Source organism: Microtus ochrogaster, chromosome 8 (assembly GCF_000317375.1).
Source record: "Microtus ochrogaster isolate Prairie Vole_2 chromosome 8, MicOch1.0, whole genome shotgun sequence".
In the NCBI taxonomy this organism is placed as follows: domain Eukaryota; kingdom Metazoa; phylum Chordata; class Mammalia; order Rodentia; family Cricetidae; genus Microtus; species Microtus ochrogaster.
The window spans coordinates 58,841,328-58,861,150 of NC_022015.1; the positions used below are offsets into that span (position 1 = coordinate 58,841,328).

The following is a 19,823-nucleotide window of genomic DNA, read 5'->3' on the forward strand; positions in this document are numbered from 1 at the left end:
CCCCACACCACGACACCTATGTCTGCCTGCTGTGCCCCCCACACCACGACACCCATGTCTGCCTGCTGTGCACCCCACACCACGACACCCATGTCTGCCCGCTGTGCACCCCACACCACGACACTCTTGTCTTCTCGCTGTGTGCTCACACCACGACACCCATGTCTGCCTGCTGTGTCCCCCACACCATGACACCCTTGTCTGCCCACTGTGTTTTATGTGGGAAAAGGCACAGAGAAACCAGGAGACCAGGAGGTACGCGACAGGATGTGGTGATGTTGGGATTTAAGCCCAGCTCTGTTTGCCCATGAAGCACTAAGCCGGTGGGCTAACAAAAGCAAGTATTTGCACAGTCCTATTCAAAGAGAGGAGAGGCCAGAGATCAGCATCTCTCACTGCCAAGCCGGAAGTGGAGGCAGGCATTGTCAGCTCAGTGGGCTGACAGCTGAGTCGTCCTTTATGGTCCTTTACCATCAGTTCCAACTGGCGAAGCTAAGAGTCACACCCACAGCCAATGCAAAATTACTCTCCAGGTCTAGGAAGGAAGACACCATTAAGTCACCTTCAGTATGAGGACCTGGTGAAGCAGGTGGAGCCTTGAGGAGACAAAGGCACAGAAGTAGCAAGGGGCAGCAAACACTGCAGGATGTTGCCTCTGTCCCTGGGGCTGAGGGGACAAATGGGAAGGCAGGGGTCACTGGAACCTAAAACGGAGGGAGCAAGCCCATAGAATAGGGCCTACAAGACTGGAGGGGATTTCTGTTGGCTGCTTCCCGTGTGCTCAGGCCTCTGGCCAGTGGGGCACTGGTCAGCTGGTGGGGCATGGAGAGGCTGATTCTGGGAGTGGCAGGGAGAGAGGGGGCAACTGAACTGACCAGCACTGTGAAGAGCAGCTATGGGGGATGCCGAACAAAGCAGGAAGCAAACTGTCACCAGGACGCTCTGTGGGACACTCTGCAGGAGCCACAGGCAAAACAGAATTAGGGTCTGCAGAGTCCCCTGCCAGCATCCCAGAGCAGGACATAAGAAGGTGGGCTCGGAGTTTACACAGGGCCCCTGTGGCTTATTAGCATCATGTTAGGTCACCTTCACTGAAGGCTCGTGCTTTCTTGCATCTGGCCAAGTGTTTGTGCAGGGTCAGGAGAACACTATGGTGTTTTCCGAGAGCCCGGAAAGGTCCCAGGTCCAGCGCAGAAGCAAAACAGCTGCTCAGTCTGCACATATGGATGCTGTCATGTCCATGGACATCACCAGAGGCCCCAGCACAGTGCAGGGACACTTTGAACCCCAGTCCTTGAAGGACATGACCATAGAGTACCTGAAGCATCATGGTGCACGATTTCATGTAGGGTAGTGAAAGAGACCAGGGAAGAACTCGAAAAAATCACCGCACAAGGCCAGCGCTATCAGGACCTCACTCATCTGGCTGCCTTTTTAAACGGGAGGGTCGGACACAGGGGAACACAGGGGGACACAGGGAGCAGAGGCATTTGCATTGATGTGATATATCTCTGTGATTCTCGGAGGATATTTCTCCTCCTCTGAAATCTGCTGGAGGTACAATGAGGAAGAATGATTCGCAATGAACTCCCACAGCGAGTCAGAAAGGGCTACTGCTGCCCGTTAGCGCTCTCTGAAGCCTCAGTAGATGGGGTTCTTACACCCTCAACATTTGCCTAAATGCAGATTCCTAGGCACCCCCTCCAAAAGGAGTCACTTTAGGCCAGGAGTGGTGTCCCAGGGTCTGTGCTTGAATTGCCCCTCAGGTGACTGAGGAGCCTGCTAGGCTGGACAGTGGCTTCCTCTGGCGTCTGGCGTCCTTTGATGTCTTATGCTTTCAGTCACTCGTGTGCATAATCTAAGGGCAACGTGACCGTGCGTAAGGAGCTGGAACAGAGCCCTGTTTGTGTCGAGGTGCTCGTAGAAAGAGCAGAGGGTGAAGCAAGAGCACGTGCGTGCTGGGAAATTGTGTCAGCTGCCTGCCGACACGAGAACCATTGAACACTCCTTGTGACAGCGTCACCTTAGATTTTTTTTTTTCCCTCAGGAAAGCACTGGACAATGGTCCTGGGTCGGGCCGAACGAATCCTAGAGCTTTCTTTATGCCTGTTTAGTCTAGTACCACTTATTATGCTGATTCCACCATGTGCTGGCTGCGCAGCCTGGAACATTTTGGCAGCCTAATGTCAGCTGTAAAATGAACTATCCCTAGCTCAGAGAGATTGCTGTGAAGATAAAACATGGGGGCAGGGGCAGTAGCACAGTGCCTGGTACAAAACGGTGTTCAGAGGAGGTCTCAGTGCCCGGGACTTGGGTGTTTGGGTCATGCAGTTGCTAAGTTTACACATGGGTTGACCTACACAACAAGGGCAGAGCTTCCGTCCACACAGACATCCTCCAGGTCCCCCCATCCCATCTAGAGCTGGCAGCCTTGAGATGAAGGTAGGTGGTAATGCAGAAAACTCCCTCCTTCATTCACCCTCGTACCCCTGCAGCCACTCAGTCCAGTAAGCATCACCCAGCCTGGCAGAGCATTTCTTAGCAAGCTCACAGTTGCAGTGTCCGGTCCTCAGTGTGGATCATACTGAGTACCATGCAGATGCCAGCTGACTGGCAGTGTCATACAGGAACACACATGCTGGGCCTTTGCAGCAACTGTACTGCTCCCCAGGGAACTCCGGACACAGGACACAGCAGTTGGCTAAGAGTCTCACAACAGCATCCTGATGCTCAGGACCAAATGCACAGATAAGAGACAGCGGAACTCTGCACTAGGGCCAGCTCAGACTCTTCTCCTTGGGTCACAGGGTCGCAGGAGTCACATCAGAGTTTAGGGCAGGGATAGCCTCAGGCTCACACCCTGACTCTGCCTGGTGATAGCTCTGGGTGGCAGCCCACTGATCCTCTAAATCCATTTCTTCCTCTGTGAAGTGGCAATAATGATTGGCTCCTTGCTGCAGAGTTACAATACTGGCTCATAGCCAGTGCTCATTTCTACTTCCTTTTTTCTGGATCGAGTTGGGGAAAATGCCTAAAAGAGCTATGTTGAGAAGAAACGGCTCTTCTTCAGTAAATATTCTTCCATACAGCTGCCAGGTGCCAGGGCACGCCTTATGGTTTGGACATGGTGCTCCACGCGTAAGAGCTCCTAAACTAGGCCCTATCCTTAGATATTGGAGCTGGAGGTCTGGTCAGGTGCCCTGTGTGGAAAGCAGCAAACTATCTGGAGACTAGAAGATGCTTTTCTGGACCACAGAAAGGGAGAAGGTTGGTTGCTTCACTGCAGTCTGGACCAATGTTTCTGAGCAGAGTGGAATGTGTCTATCTCTTGGTCCAGGGCCGCAGGGATTGGCATCCTGATTGTGGTCCTGGGCATTGCTCTGCTCATCGGCTGTTGGTACTATAGGAGACGAAGTGGATACCGAACATTGATGGTGAGTCAGAGTTCCCTGCCAGGTCCCAGTCTTCTTATGAATCTCTGGGGGTGCCCTCGCGTGTGTGTGCATGCTGCACATGCCATGGTATGGGGTGGAGGCAGAAGACAACTTTCTGGAGTTAGTTTTCTCTTTCCGCCATGTGGGGCTCGGGAGCAAACCTAGCTAGTCAGTCTGGGTAGCAATCACTCTTTGCTCCCTGCCAAATGCCAAGTTCTTCTAACTCTGTCATACCATGGTCCCCAAGGTTTTGCTGCTGCTGCTCACACCAGCATGAGAAAAACAACCTCCCTGCAACATCAGGGTGTACCACTGAGTTTTTTTCCTTTGTCCATTTATCTGTCCATTGGTCCTGAAGAGATCAAGGGCAAACTTATCATAATGCTAATGTTAGAAAGGGGCCTTAACAAGAGCTCCTGAGTAAATTGGGAGCATGGGGATCTTGGGGGAAGGTTGAAGAGGGAAGGAGAGGGCCGGGCGGTGGTGGCGCACGCCTTTAATCCCAGCCCTTGGGAGGCAGAGAAGAGGGAAGGAGAGAGGCAGGGAGGGGAGCAGAGAAAAATGTAGAGCTCAATAAAGATTAATAAAAAATGTATATAAAAAAACCAGGGAGGGAGGAACAAAAAAAGAAAGGGGTCTTAAAAACCTGAATATTTGTGTAGGTTCCCGAAGTCTGGGTGTTTTGAGACCTGCAAGGCACAGCAAGGTAGGAAGATTTAAATGTGATCTCAAAGGGAAACCATGGGCTACATAGTAAAAACAAGTATTTTAGCACTGAAAGCCACTGGGCGGGAGAGATGGCTCAGCGGCTGAGTGAACTGGCTGCTCTTCCAGAGGACCCAGGTTCGGTTCCCAGCACTCACATGCTGGCTCACAGCCCCTCTGTAACTGCAGTCTCAGGGGATCTGTTAAGCTCTTCTGGCCTCTGCAGGAACCAGGAATGCTCATGGTTGCACACAGGCATACATTCTGGCAAGACACCCATAGACATAAAATGAATAAATAATAAAATAAAAAATTAAAGCCACTAGCTAGGGATGGTAGTGCCTGCATGTAGTTTTCAGCACTTAGGAAGGCTGAGCCAGGAGGGCAGAGTTCGGGCCACCACAGGCTACCAGGAAGCTGTTGAAAACAATAAAGCACCCCTCCCAATCCCCCATCAGACTTTCACACATATCACTTCAAGTTAGATTGTCACAGAATCATCAAACTATATTGTCACAGAAACAGCAAAAGCATACTCAAAAAACAAAGCACTGAACTCGGGTGAGTGAAATATGGCAAAGTGGACGGAAACTTTCAGAAGTGTGAACCCTCTGCAAGTCTGACCTACACTTTGCTTTTCAAAACCTTCGCTCTATCCTCTCTGGAAGAAGGGATACCCTAACAAAACTCCACCAGTACCAGGCATAGCTCAAGCTCCCTAGAAGACATATGAACCCCGAGTTCAGCCCATAGCCCAGGCTGCCTCCCTGGCATGTGCATGCCCTCAGTCCCCATACTCAAATCATTCTTGCCTGCATTCCTCCCTCCCTCCCTCCCTCCCTCCTTCCTTCCCTTCTTTCTCTTGAAACAGGGTTTCTCTATGTAACAGCCTCAGCTGTCCTGGAACTCACTTTGTAGACCAGGCTGACCTTGAACTCACAGAGATCCAGCTGCCTCTGCCTCCTGCATGCTGGGATTAAGAGTGTGTGCCACCACTGCCCAGCCATACTTGGCATTTTTTTAAACGCCTGCTGTCTTCAACCTCCCAGCTGAAACGTTCCTTCTCCTGGAAACCGGGTGGCATCAGTGTCTCTCTTTCCCAACTGCCTTTTAGCTGAGGGTCCAGAGTGTAAACCAGAGGCAAAGCACATCAGGAGCCACACACCATCAAGCAGAGTCCTCTAGTGATGACATTACCTTGCAGTTGGTTATTTACTGTTTGGATGCAGGGCATCAAGATTTGGCTTCATTGTGCCCCACTGACTTGCTGGCAGCCTTAGATACTAACTCTTCCATACCTCACTGGCTTCTGCTCTACACCTCGTCATGGCAAAAACATGACAGAAAAAATGCTTACTGGTTTTTACCATACACATCTTCATCTTTTATTTTCATCTTCAATTATACACATGCGTGTGTCTACATGTGGGCATGTGTATGAGAGTGTCTGTGTTCAGAGAGGTCAGAAGCCGGTCTCCCTGGGCTCAGAGCTACAGGCAGTTGTGAGCTACCAAACGTAGGTGCAGGGAATTGAACATGGGCCCTTTACAAGAATAGCAAATACTTCTAACTGCAGCCATCTCTCTAGCCCCATTTCTCTCTCTCTTAGCCAACATGGATGAAAGAGCACTACATGCATGCAGTACCCAGAGAGGCCCGAAGGGGGTTTAGAATCCCCTGGAACTTGTATGATAAATGGTGGTGAGCCACCACACCAGTGCTGGGAACACAACCTGGGTCCTTTGCGAGAGAAGCAAATGCTCCTAACCACCGAGTCATCTCTCTAGCCATATGTCCTTATTTTTTGAAGAACAATTTTACAAGTTGTTCACTTTGTAAATGCAGTCTTCTTGGGACTTCTCTTCAAAGCCTCCAGTGAGGGACAGCTGGTGCTGGGCACTTCCTTGGCAGTCTTTAGTTAGTTCCAACACAACTCTGACAAGTGCGTTGTACTGTCCTGCAACGACAGAGCTAACAATTGGAATCAACAGAGGTAAAGGGAGTGGCCTGAGGAGTCGAAGCAAGTGAGTGGCAGCAGCTAGTTTAAAGCCCATTTTTAAAATATTGTTTCTTTTATCTTTACGTTCATGGACTCAGTTCTTATATTTTTTTAAACCATTCATTTTTATGACTTTGTATTTCAGGACAAAAGACTTTATGCTGGTATGCAAAGTACCCTGAAGGAAAGATGCCCTAGTGATGGTCATCAGGACAGCGGACTGTCTTTTCAAGAAAAAAAACAGCAGCCTGTGGTAGGTGGAGATTGTGCATCTGGGCATTTTCATGTTAGCTGCTTTCAGGTCAAATGAACAAAGTGGTTTCCATTGAAAAAGCAATGCGAGTCAGGTGGTGGCCTTTAATCCCAGCACTTGGGAGGCAGAGGCAGGTGGATCTCAGTGGGTTCAAGACCAGCCTGGTCTACGGAGTGAGTTCCAGGACAGCCAGGTTCTCACAGAGAAACCCTGACTTGAAAAACAAACAAACAAAAGCAACTTAATGTCACTAAACTTTTTTGTTTGTTTGTTTTTTGTTTTTGTTTTGTTTTTCGAGACAGGGTTTCTCTGTGGCTTTGGAGCCTGTCCTGGAACTAGCTCTGTAGACCAGGCTGGTCTCGAACTCACAGAGATCCGCCTGCCTCTGCCTCCCAAGTGCTGGGATTAAAGGCGTGCGCCACCATCGCCCGGCTATCACTAAATTCTTAACTGGCCAATAATGGTCAAAATTAGGGCTGGGATCATAACTCAATGGTAGAGCTCTCGCCTTGCATGCATGAGGACGTAGATTTAATCCACACAACTGCCTCTCCTCCATAAAGGTCAAAAATGGTAATTTTTATTGGAATATTTTATAATAAAAGCAAACAAAATGGAAAATAGGGTTTTTTTTTTAAAGTTTTATTTTCTAACATTTAGACTTTACAGTCGCCGGGCGGTGGTGGCGCACGCCTTTAATCCCAGCACTCGGGAGGCAGAGGCAGGCGGATCTCTGTGAGTTCGAGGCCAGCCTGGTCTACAAGAGCTAGTTCCAGGACTGGAACGAAAAAAGGCTACAGAGAAACCCTGTCTCGAAAATAAAAAAAAAAAAATTAAATTTTACAGTCCCTGCATATAAGAGCCACAGGAGGGTTTTTCCCTATAGAACTGAGCCACCACATGTATTAAACACTTGAAACAGTAGTGTGAAAGTAGTCTCATGTTTCAGAGGCAGAATACATGAATAGAGCCACTACTGACCTGTGGGTTTGATGTTGAAATGACTGTATTTAGTTAGGTATTTTATCTAATTTACCTACTTTATAAAGGTGAAGTTATTAGGAATTTAAGTTCTACATGTGACTTGCATGCACTTCTGTACACTAAGCACAGCAAAGTAATGGACATTGACTCTGGGGTCAGGTAACTGTTTGATTCTTAGCTCCATGACTTTACTGTTTGTGACCTAGGGCAAGTGACTTGTCCATGCCTCATTTCCCACTTGACAACATCTCTTATGACTGAGCATTAACTGGATAACTGACACACTTGTGCTCAGCTGGTAGATAAATGTGTCTCCCCCAACCTTCATGGTGTTGTCTTTGGGTGATGTTTATCTCTGAGCTGCCCCTGCCCCCAGCCCTAAATATGCCTTTAGACACACCTAATAGGGAACTCTGTGGGTGAAGATGCAGCGTTTGAGTGACTCACACACGATTCGAGAATTCACAGGCAGGTGAGTCTCTTCACTGGGAACCTACTGCCAAACTTGACAGCTTTGGGTTTGATCCCTGGGACCCAGGTGGTAACGGGAGAGAACCAATTTCCCAAAATTATTCCCTAACATCCACATGTGTGCTGTGGCACAGGTGCTGCCCTCAAAACAAAATAAATAATTTAGATTTTGGGAAGCCTCTCCTCTTGTTTTTTTCCCCCACCAATGTTTCAACATATGCATTTGTGAGATATAACCATTACTCCATTAGACAAAAACGTATGTATGAACATTTAGACGCTTTGGTCCAGAGCAAAGGTATCAATGCGATGCAAGCTGTATTGCCTCACCCCTCCCAGAACATGTACACTGCTGTCAAGCTCACTGCTCTTCCTTTCTTATCCTCACAGGTTCCCAACGCTCCACCTGCCTATGAGAAGCTCTCTCCAGACCAGTGCCCACCACCATATTCACCCTGAGCGCCAGCAAGGGGCTGGGAATGTGGAAATGGTTTCTCTCACGCTTTTGCTTTAAGGCTGGCAGACACCCGTGTTTTTCAGGCTACATAATGAGCATCTCTACACTTAACAGGCCAGTGCTAAGTTCTTGTTAGGGCAACCAGAGGATAGTGAGGATTGACAAGAAATAGGACCCTGGGAAAAGTTTTAATAAACACTTTAATGCATGTCATCTGTCCCAGAAGAAATGCTATTAAATCATTGTCGTCATTTTGAGGGGTAAACTCCATGGATAATCTGTGAGCATCTGAATTGTGAAGAAAATACTTTTTCTAACTTTCTTTTTATCCTTTGGGTCTTTCACATCATTCAGCTTGACCATTCATTTCCCATCCTTTTGTATCCTTCCTCTGCCCTTGCAACCTCCCCCCTCCTAAAATAGAATAAAATAAAATTTAAGAGAAAAAAAAAAGGAAAAAAAAACTCACCCTGGAAGCTGTAGGCACATGCAGGAGACTCCTCTCACTCCAGGGATTTAGTAGTGAGCTTCATGGGACTGAAGTTATGCCAGAGGTATCAGTAAACTAGGTTCCATGAGAGTTTAGAGAATTCTTTTGAGACAGTAGGTGAAGTTTTAGGTTACTCTGTTTTATAAATTGGGTATATAAACACATTCATTGAATAAGTACTATCCATGTGTAATATGATACATTTAAAAAGAAGTTTTGCAAGGCAGTGATGCACGCCTTTTAATCCCAGCACTCGGGAGGCAGAGGCAGGCAGATCTCTGTGAGTTGGAGACTAGCCTGGTCTAGAGTGAGTTCCAGGACAGCCAGGACTGTTACACAGGGAAGCACTGTCTTGAAAAAGAAACAAAGAAAAAAAACAAGCAGAAAGTTTTATTTTCTATGCATTGGTGATTTGCCTGTGTGAAGGTGTCAGAGTTCTGGAACTGGGGTGATAGGCAGTTAGGAGATGGCATGTAGGTGCTTGGAATTGAACCCGGGTCCTCAAGTGCTCTTAACCACTGAGCCATCTCTCTCCAGCCCCCTACAATGCATTTTAAGCAGCACCCACATGACATCTCTTGAAAACCAAGTTTTTTGTTTTTTTTTAAATACTGATAAGGAAATGGGGAAGGGGAGGAGTAGGTGATCAAGTAGAGCAGAGACACACTGGTAAAGGCAGTCTTAGAGCATGAATATGCATTTCGAGACAGAGAGAAGTGGTGTATGTCTGCAGCCAATGCACTGAGGTAGTAAGATCAAGGGTTTGGGGCTAGCCTAACCAACACTGACAAAAACAATTCTATTTTCCCTTTCACACCAAATAATTTCTTTTTCTGCTCCCCTCCCGGATGCTAGGGATGGGACCTATGACCTTGTACAAATTAGGCAAACACTCTACCATTGAGTTAGTCATCAGTATAAAACAATTGTTTGAGAAATCTGAGCAATATTTTAGGAACACTTGCTATCCTTTCCACCTCAATAACATTTTGATATAATTTGAATGGAAACCTTTAGGTCTCCTCATTTTCTTTTCTTACATATGTGGGTGTATATGTTGTGTGGGTTCCTATGGAGGCCAGAGAAGGGTATGGGGTTCCCTGGAGCTAGAGTTACAGGCAGGTGTTGAGAATTCAGGTAAGGGAAGTAGAATGGTACCCAAGTGCTCTGGAAGAGCAGCAAGTGCTCTCAAACACTAAACCATCTCTCCAGTTCTTCTTTTTTAATAATGAAAAATATCTTAAATAGTATTTATTTTGTGTGTATGTGTAGAGATCAGTGAACAACTTGCTCAAGCCTGTTCTTTCCTTTGATCATGTAGGACACAGGAACTTAATTCAAGCCCTTTGGTTTGGTGGCAAGCACCCTTACCCACTGAGCTGCCTCATAGGTCTAAGCCTACTCTTCCAAATAGTCTAAACTTTAGACTAGAACGCTGTGATGAGGCTTAATGTTTAAAGTTGAATGTGTATATATAAGTGTATCTTAATAAGATAATAAAAAATAAAGCTCCAGTAAATACAAAGCTACCTTTTATTTACAATGAGGCACATTCTCAAGCACTACAAAGTCAAGCCCTGAGTCAAATCAACTGAGAACAAAATTTGCTTCATATTAGACCTTAAGCAGCAGCTCTATAATCTGAGTAAAAAAAGGGCACTCTCCTTGCTCACTTTTAATTTCAAATGACAAAGAAATTCATGTTCTTAAATATAATTTTGGAAGTAACAATGAACTAAGACTTCAATTTAAACAGAAATGTGGAGAAGGATGGTGAAGGGTGACACTACCACTCTGCATTACTCTGCAACCTCTTACGAACCCAGGTTATTAAAAAATAAGTTTTGCCAGGCATGGCAGTACATACATGTCTACAATCCTGGTATACTCAGGGGGCTGAGGCAAGGCCAGTCTGGGCTATATGGAAAGTTCCAGGCCTGTTTAGGGCATAAAGAAACCTTAAAAAAAGTTTTAAGAAACATGTTTTGGATGTATAGACATAAACCAAATATTCTTATCTGAAAAACAACAATATCACATATTTGTTTTGGTCGACATAGAATTTGGTGGTAGCCCAACTTTTTATTTATTTTTTAATGTTTGGAACCATAAAATTTTGAATGAAAACCTTGAAACAAAAGTAAAGTAAAGTAGAACTATGGTGAAAGAATGTGAAGCATCTGATCCATGTCCTGGCTCTACTCCCCATGAACCAGGAAGTCTGGACATGCCACTTGGCTCCCAAGATTACTGCGCAAATCAAATGAGATACATGAAAGGAAGCTCTGTCAAGTGTAAAGCCTGTGTGAGTGCTACTGTTTCTATATACTTCCCAATTTCAACACATTTTTAAAGGACTGTTCTCAATAATATCATTTTTCCCCCCAATGGACAAGAACACATTTTAAAAATGGCATTCAATGCCAGGCGATGGTGGCGCACACCTTTAATCCCAGCACTCGGGAGGCAGAGGCAGGCGGATCTCTGTGAGTTCGAGACCAGCCTGGTCTACAGAGCTAGTTCCAGGACAGGCTTCAAAGCCACAGAGAAACCCTGTCTCGAAAAACCAAAAAAAAAAAAAAAAAAATAAAAATAAAAAACAAAAATGGCATTCAAACAAAGAAATACAGCAACTCAGTTTATTATATGCAGATTCTTCTGCATTGTTGCTAACAGTTCACTGGTCCAAAATTACTAAAATACTTAAAAAACTATACATTATGTAAACAAAACATAAATAAAGACAGTATTGTTCTTTGTACATATATTTAGTACAGATTATTAGGGATTTAAGGAATATGTACAATTTTACACCATGGACTGCATCTTCTTAATGCATAAATATATATATATATATTTTTTACAGAAACAAAAAAGTCACTAATGACAGAGGATACTATACTGTAGATACACCACAACCATCCAAATTTAAGAAGAAACATCAATATAATTATGAAAAGGCTAGCTTAAACTAGTCAAACTTAACTTTGTTCAATTTATGTTATATAGACAGGCAAATCTTGATGAAAATTTTGAACAAAGAACCTTGGAAAACATCCTTACACCAACAAGTGAAATGGTATACTTTGCCCTCCCCAAGAAAACAAAGTCTTGTGCAAGCTAATGAAGATACATTAACACACACACACACACACACACACACACACACACACAAAACTTGTAACATACACACAATAATAAACAGTATGTTTCCAACAGTATAATAAACAGTTAAAATTTCTATGGGAGTTACAACAATGCCCCGTTTTTTAAAAACTGGCTCATTTAGTCTAAATTCAAGATGCAGCTGTGTCAGGCTTCTCTGAACCAGATGATTGAAAAGCAGGGAAGACAGAGGCAGGATTTTGACCAACAGATACAACTTGAGAAAGAGATGAAGACAATGAAGATACCTTAGATGCTGGAGTATTTATGGTATTTAAAATGGCTCCTTCTGGGCTAACTAGTAACTTTTTGACAGAGGTATCCAAATGAAATACCGATGTGCTACTTGGCAGTGGAGGATTATTGGAGGAAATGGCAGAAATCAAAGATGTCTTACCCAAAAGAGTAGCTGGAGGGGACTTAATTACTGAAGTTAATGGCACCGTTGGTACAGGTGGAACATAAACTTTAGCAGGTGTGTTTATGATTTGTGGTGTTGAATGTACTGTAGAGAGAGAGCTTGGACTTCCAAGACAGTTCACAATCTTTGTAGAGTTTCTTACAGAATGCTTTAAAGGCTGCCCACTTAAAGAATTATTTGATGTCTGTATGATCTTCTGGACAGGATTATCAACAGGTGTAGCCGGTATGCCCTGGGCACTGTTAAGAACTAAGGGAGGTCCATATTTTGGATTAGTAGAGATAAGGAGGACATGACTACCAGCTCCAAGACCTTGCGGTGGAACAATAAACCGTGCTCCGTTCATCATGATTTGAGTACCTGGTGCCAAAGGTGTACTGGTGTTGATAACTATTTTTTGATGAATACAAGGTTCATTGAATGGAACACCTGCCAGACTAGTTATATTTAATGGTGCTGTACAAGTGTGAATGGCAGAGCCGCCTGTAGTAGAATTGTTACCGGGAGTTGTTTTTACTAATGAAGGGGATATATGCTGGTTTGGTATAGATGTAACATTGGAAGTATTGATTATTTTACCTGGACTTGGTGAGAGGGATGATATTTCAGCTTGAGGTTTATTTGTGTTTGCACTTGTTGGCACTGTAGCTGAAGTCCCTGGTGAATGAAACTGGAGAGAAGTCTGAGACTGTCTTTTGGAAAGAGATACAGGGCGTGTGGCTCCTGGTACTGTTGCTGAATGTGGAACTGTGTTGATTACTTTTGGAGATGTAGTCACAGGTGTGGGCAGGGCAACAGTAACAGGGATTTGCAAAGCTGATGTCAAACATTTAGAAGACACTGTTGGTTGTGTAGTTGAAATGAGAACAGATGACGCAAGGTGTCCTGTTTTTACAGTTGATATAGCCACAGTGTTTCCCAGATTTGACGTGCAAAGTCTATTTGACAAAACAGGCATAATCCTTGAAGAGGTATCGTTCCCACTGACTAAAACAGGAGGTCGTGTTCCAGCAGAAGCAGAGGATGAGGTCACTGAAAGGGAGTTCAAAGGTACATTTGCTCCTGTTCCTGAAAACATGTTTGCAGCTCTTGCTGAAGAAACCACTGACTCATTAACAGGAGGAAGATTTTGACTCACAATATTTGAGCTTGTTGGGACCGAGTTACCACTTGCTGACAAGGGTGAAACACAGCCCTTACTACTTTTGTCTTCTCCTTTTGCCATTACATTTTGCAATATATTAACTGATGATATAGCTGGCAGATTCCCTGGAGGGTTTATAATTGCTTGACCTATGTTTAGTCCAATTTTTACATCTTTAATCTGAGACACAGTTGGTGAAGGATTTATCTTTATTGGTGTTCCCACTGTAGATGGAATCAGTACTATTTGGGGTTGTTCTGGAGTCTTAACATATGTTTTATTCAAGGAAGGAGGAAGTGTCTGTTTTAATGATTCTGCAACAATAGCTGCTGAGGTTGAAGAGCCACTAGGAACTGGAGCATTAATAAAAACTACTTTCTGGGTAGAAACACTTGTAGATGTCGGTGCTGGTGCCATATTAACTAAGGGTCCACTGCTACAAGGAAGAACAGGTGGAGCTGATACCAGCATAAGTTTTTGAACAGGAGTCTCACTGAGCACATCTCCATTTATTGCTGCTGCTGCTTCTGATCTTGTAACTGGGTAGGTTTTTGGGATATAATCTACTTGTTGTGGTTTAGTTGATGTATGAATAATATTTGTATTGGTTTGTCCAAAATTTCCTGTTGATATGCTAATTACACTAACTGAATTATTTGTTGTTGATGGTAGTGGCGAGCTGGAAGAAACAGAGGGCTTCAAGGGTGAAGAGGGCACGTATGAGGTTTTTTCTACCACGGGGCCCACATAGCCACTGTTGGAGGGTTGGTTTAACATAGGTTTGAGGTTTTTCCCTACAGATGGATGAAAGCCACATGAAATAGAAACAGAAGTATGCGTTTGGCTGAAAGATGGGAGGTTAGATGTAGTAGTCATTCCAGCTACTTGTGAAAAAGCAGGGGATGATGTTGATTTTGGTACCAGAAATGCCTGAAGTTGAGGTGCAAAGGAGAAAACAGAACTTGAAGATAAACTCTTGGGTGAATTTTGTTCTGGATTAGTTTGTACTTTTACAACTCCAGTGTTCCCACCTCGAGTCCTAACAAGAATCGACTGTGAATCTCTTATACATACAGTTTTTAGTTCTTGCTTTGCTTCAGAAGAATCAACAGTTTGCTGTGAAAAACAGGTGAGGGAACTGCCAGAATCTGTAGATTCATCTAGTGTTGTTGCTGGTAAGAGAGGCTGGACTGTTGAGGAAATGGTGGGGGAAGTAAGAGGCTGGGGAATTGGGGCTGATGAAACTGTACTCTTGACTTTTCCTGCTTCAATTTGGCTAGTCTGAACTGGTGATGCTAATGCATTACTTACAGAGCTTACAGGTGACAAAGGCTGTGATCTACCACTCACATTTGATGAAGGTGTAATTGTCTTACTGAAAACTGTATTAGGCAGTTGGGTAGGTATTGTCCCTACTGAGGTGATAGGAACAGACACTAAAGAACAAGTCACATTTGTCGTCTGTGGGCAAGATGAACAGTGCTCGGCACCTTTCTGCTGAGGGGCTGCTAGCTCTTTTGCAATTGCTTTTCCTTCTTTGTGCTGAATCACAAAATTCTTAGGAAGAATAAGAACTTGCTGCAAGATCTTTTCTCCTGTTTTAGAATCCAGCACAGGCTGCATTTGAATCTTGACAGAACTATTGTGAAGGTCTACTGGCAACCACTGACCACAGGGCATTTTGTATACCATCTGCAAAGGTCCTTTTGTACTGGCGAGACAAGTCAATGCTGGCTTTAGGGGGCTTGTTTCTGCAGGAGATAGAGCTGGCTTTTCCACAGCAGGAACACTTCCACCTGTGGAAGGGGGCAGTTGATTTGTTAAGGTCACTTTGTTCCCAATATTCTTTGCAAGCAAGGCCTGAATAGGTTTGGTCCCTTTCTGGAGAGCAGACACTGGTACTGATTCCTTTGAGGCAAATGACTCTGAAAATGGCAGTTCTGTATGTTTTGACTCATTCAAACAGTCAATCTGCATATCAACTTCTAAGTTCTCAAGTGATGCCTCATTTGTGCTTAGCTTTGCTCTCTTCCTTGGGGAAAGCTCTTTTGTGCTATCGTCCAGATAATTACTTTGTTTAGACTGTCGTTTAAGTGTTTTAGGCAGTGTCTTCACTACATCTTTAGATGACAATTCTTTTTTCAACAACTTGCTTCTGGCCAAAGGAAAGCCTATTTCTGATAATTTCATATCATCTGAAAATTATAAAAACAAGCATTTTGTTTATAGAAATCAAGTGATTGACACCAATTAAAAAAATTATAGTCAATTTTTGAGCAGGCAATTTAAAGAGTCTATGGTCTAGTCATTCCAAAACTTCAGCACTACAGAAGAAGTTAACAGTGACCTTAAACATGCTGACTTCCTATATCCCAATTACAATAGGTTAAGAGCAACCTATTACTGAGATTAATTTTGGACTAATACTGATGCCAATGCATAAGCATTAAGGAAAAACTCACAGCTTTTAAAAAGATACTCAGTTTAATCTGGCTAGTTTTCTTTCTCTAGATAGGGAAACCTTTATATCATAGAGAAATGGTTACAATTCTGTATTTTAGTCTTTAGAGACAAAAAATGAAAATAAATGTTTAGCCTTTCTTGTTCTTTATCCTTAAAAAATTGTGCTCATTTCTGATCAAAAGAAGTTCACTCTTACAATTCACACAAGATATGAAATATGTTAACATATTACTAACTACAAGTTTTTCATATTAACATCTTATTAAACTAAATAATGCCATTGATGAGCTGAAATGAATCACATGTAAATTGGTCTAACTACCCATACTTCTATGTGTTTACTTTAGTCTCAGTCAGCCATCAACTTTGGCTGCACCTCATTTTAAAAAATATTCACAATCTTAAGGATTTCTCAAATTCATTTATGGCAAACTTTACCAACAGAGCTTTAAGAGTAGTAACAATAAAAAACAAAAACAAAAACAAAAACAAATTCCAAACAGGTAACAGTTTAGCCGTGTATGATCTGCAACAGGCAATGACACATATATAACTTAGGGTTAGGCACTGGCTTCAGAAACTCTGAAAAATTTAATAATGATTGCCAAGAAATTGCTTACAAGAATATGGATAGCATTTTGTAAATTATTAGATTTCCTCATCAACATTCACTGACCCGATTACCTTTTGCCTTTACAAAAAAAAACAAAGTTTTCTTTGTGCTTATATTTAAAAAGTTTGAATGCCTACCAGAATCCACGTGCTCTTTCTCCAGGTTGTCTAGAGGTTCTGCTGCATCTACAGACTTACTGATTTCTGCTGTAGGGGGCTCTCTCTCAGGGTTCCCTTCACATTCTTCAGTAGTCCATAGTTCCCTAGTGAACTGACCATGATCAGGTTGTCTTCGGAAATCATCATAGTCTTTCTTCAGACGGCTCCTGAAATAAATCAATGTAACATGGAATTTTTGGAAGCTAAATTAATTAGCATTTTAAATTAAATCTTGAAATATTTTCAATTATCTTAAAATTATGTTTTAAGTGTATCTAAAATGCCTATTAGTTTGGTCTTACCAATTATTAATTACCTAAGAAGACAAAACTTATGATATATGCTTAAGAAATTAAAGATTAAATCTTAAAATTTCTGAATAAAATTTGAATATACCATCTATTTGTCTTTCTGAGGGTTGTAGTTAGAATTATTAAGAAAAGCAATAAATAACTAAAATTTTCTATCTGAATTGAAAAATGAGCCCTGAGTCACTGGCCCGGGACTCGGCATGTACACTGGCCAGCAAGCCCTAGAGATCTGCATGCCCTGTGAATGCTTGACTTTAAAAAAAAAAAGTGATTTTTCCCCCCCTTTTGTTTGTTTCTTTGTTTTTAAAAGATAGAACAGCACTATATAGCTCTGGCCATTCTGGAACTTGCTATGATGAACAAGTTTGTCTTGAACTCATAGAGATGCCTGCCTCTACCTCCTAGTGTTGGGATTAAAGGCATGAACCACAATAACTGGCATTAAATATGGGTTCTGGGGATTGAAATTCTGGTCCTTGTGCTTGCAAGGCAATCACTTTATTACAAGACAAGTATTCTACCAATTGAACTGATACAGCCCTAAATTAGTCATCACAGTATAGATTTTTTTTTCTTGGTTTTAAAAACAAGGTCTTACTATGTAGTAGTCTAGGCTTATCTCAGATTTACAAATCAGACTCCTAGTTGCTGGGATTACAAGTGTATACCACTATTTCAGTCTAGAAAAATCATTAAAGAATAATTGAAGTGATAATAGTTTTGCATTTTATTTATTTATTTAGTGTGTTCCCTTCCCCTCAAGACAGGGTTTCTCTGTAGCTTTGGAGCCTGTCCTAGAAACTAGCTCTTGTATACCAGGCTGGCCTTGAACTCACAGAGATCAGCCTACTTCTGCCTCCCAAGAGTGCTGGGATTAAAGGTGTCTGCCACCACCACCCAGCTTGCATTTTATTTTTGTTGTTAGTGTGTGTGTGTTTGTGTGTGTAGTGTGTGCCTACCTCTGCCTTCCAAGTGCTTACCTTACTTCTAAATATTGCAATGTTCAATGTCTACATAATTTCCACTAATGTCATGACCTTAAATATAATCAATCTTGATAACTCCCAAATTTGTACCTCAAGTCTAATAAAGTCTTGAATTACTTATATAACTCAGACAATGCCTACTCAACACCACCAGTTAGGTGTCTAGAAAGTATAACAAACTTAACATGTTTAAATTCAACTATTCCATCCCTGTTATTCTTCAAACCTGATTCTCCTTTAGTCACTCCTGTCTCAGCTAATGGCAAATTCATGATGATAACCGTTTAGACCAAATTTAATTTTTACTCATCAATTTCTATCACATTTATATTAGCTACTTCATTAACTGCTGGTTTAAAATACTTGACAGAGGTAATTTATGGAAGGAAGGGGCATAATTATTTCAGTCTGAGGGTATATTATGGCAGAGAAGTTACAGCAACAGGAACGTTGAGTGGCTGTTCCTTGAGCCCATCAGAAAACAGATGAATGCTGCAGCTCAGCTCCTCTTCTCTTTTTTGTTCAGTCTTGGGCCCCAGGTGAGGGTGAACCACCTCAATTAATCTAATCTAGGAAATCCCATACAGACATGCCTGAAATTTGTTTCCATACTATTTTGGAAGACTATCAAGTTGATGATAAGAATAACCTACCACACACTCTGAAGCACACTCTTTAGGCAAATTTTACCAACCCTACTTTGAAGCTATATCTAAAACCCAACCACTTCCTGTCATGTGCAATGCTACCAGCTACTCCCACTTTTTTCAGGGTAACTATTATAGTATAACTAGTTCATCTGCTTTCACCTTTACAACGATTTCAACATGGCAGCTAGAGTGAGCACTTTAAAACTTAAGGCCACATAGCCTCAGTGATGGTTCAAATGAATAAAAGTGCCTTCCACCAACACATACATAAGGGGAAGGAAAGAGCCAACTCCTTGCAGACTTCTCTAACCTCCACTTGTGACCACGGTAAACACAAGTGTAATTCCCGTCCCCACCCTCCACACACACAGAAACAATCAACCAATCAATGTGAAAAAAAACCAAACCAACCTTAAGGTGAGAGATATAGCTTTGTGGTATGTACCTGGCCATGTGCAAAGCTCTGGGTTCAAGTCTTAGCACTGAAAGCAAGCAGGCAAGCAAGCAACAGAAACACAGGAGGAACATCCTGTCTCTGTAACACCCTTTCAAAAGCTTTTCATATTGGTCCATGTAAACTCTTAAGAGATTAAGTCCTACCTGACCTGGCTACTTGACCTCTGACTTTTATGTCCTATGTCAGTCTTCATCAATCATTTTTCTTTGGTTATAACTGACTCTTTGTACTTCCTCCAAATGCCAAATACACTTCTATTCTTATAGAGTGTGCCCTTAGAGGAAAAAGGTGCATACTTTCCCTCTCATGTGCACCTTATTTCCTTTACGAGTAGCCTTCTCAGTCTCAGTCTCAAACATCCCCTCCATCATGATCCTCCCCACTAATATTCATCACCTTTTGAGTCCGTATGTTTCTTCCATTAGAAAGCAAATCACAGAACACATGTTTTGTATTGGATGAAATGCAAATGAATGGAAAAACCCCAAATCTTAAAATAAGGGCCTTAGGATAAGTTAAATAAATTGTACAGTTTGTTACCTGTTTCTTTGAAATGCCTTCATTAACTTTGGTTCCCATGGCAGCAATTCATTTAAAAGGCGTATCAGTGTACTATGCAATTCTTTTACAGCTTGCCTCCGATGGTACCATTTGCCCTAGAA

General features: G+C 42.8%; 2 protein-coding genes across 8 annotated transcripts in view; one reads left to right on the plus strand and one right to left on the minus strand.

The window, feature by feature from the left end:
• Positions 1 to 8,651, plus strand: part of Mlana (melan-A) — a 10,303-nt gene extending 1,652 nt beyond the window's left edge. The window contains exons 2-4 of the mRNA XM_005352123.3: positions 3,338 to 3,434; positions 6,284 to 6,391; positions 8,237 to 8,651. Of these exons, the coding sequence (XP_005352180.1) occupies positions 3,338 to 3,434; positions 6,284 to 6,391; positions 8,237 to 8,305 (274 nt within the window). The 3' untranslated portion in view covers positions 8,306 to 8,651. The remainder of the gene's footprint in view (positions 1 to 3,337; positions 3,435 to 6,283; positions 6,392 to 8,236) is intronic.
• A 2,755-nt stretch (positions 8,652 to 11,406) lies between these two features.
• The window catches only part of Kiaa2026 (KIAA2026 ortholog), an 81,840-nt gene continuing 73,423 nt past the window's right edge, over positions 11,407 to 19,823 (minus strand). For 6 of the 7 annotated variants that reach the window (XM_026781189.1, XM_005352124.2, XM_026781187.1 and 3 more), the window contains 3 exons: positions 19,702 to 19,817; positions 16,737 to 16,924; positions 11,407 to 15,718 (listed from right to left, as the gene is read on the minus strand). In XM_026781189.1, the coding sequence (XP_026636990.1) occupies positions 12,090 to 15,718; positions 16,737 to 16,924; positions 19,702 to 19,817 (3,933 nt within the window). In that variant the 3' untranslated portion in view covers positions 11,407 to 12,089. The remainder of the gene's footprint in view (positions 15,719 to 16,736; positions 16,925 to 19,701; positions 19,818 to 19,823) is intronic. The other variant, XM_026781188.1, reaches the window with a different exon arrangement.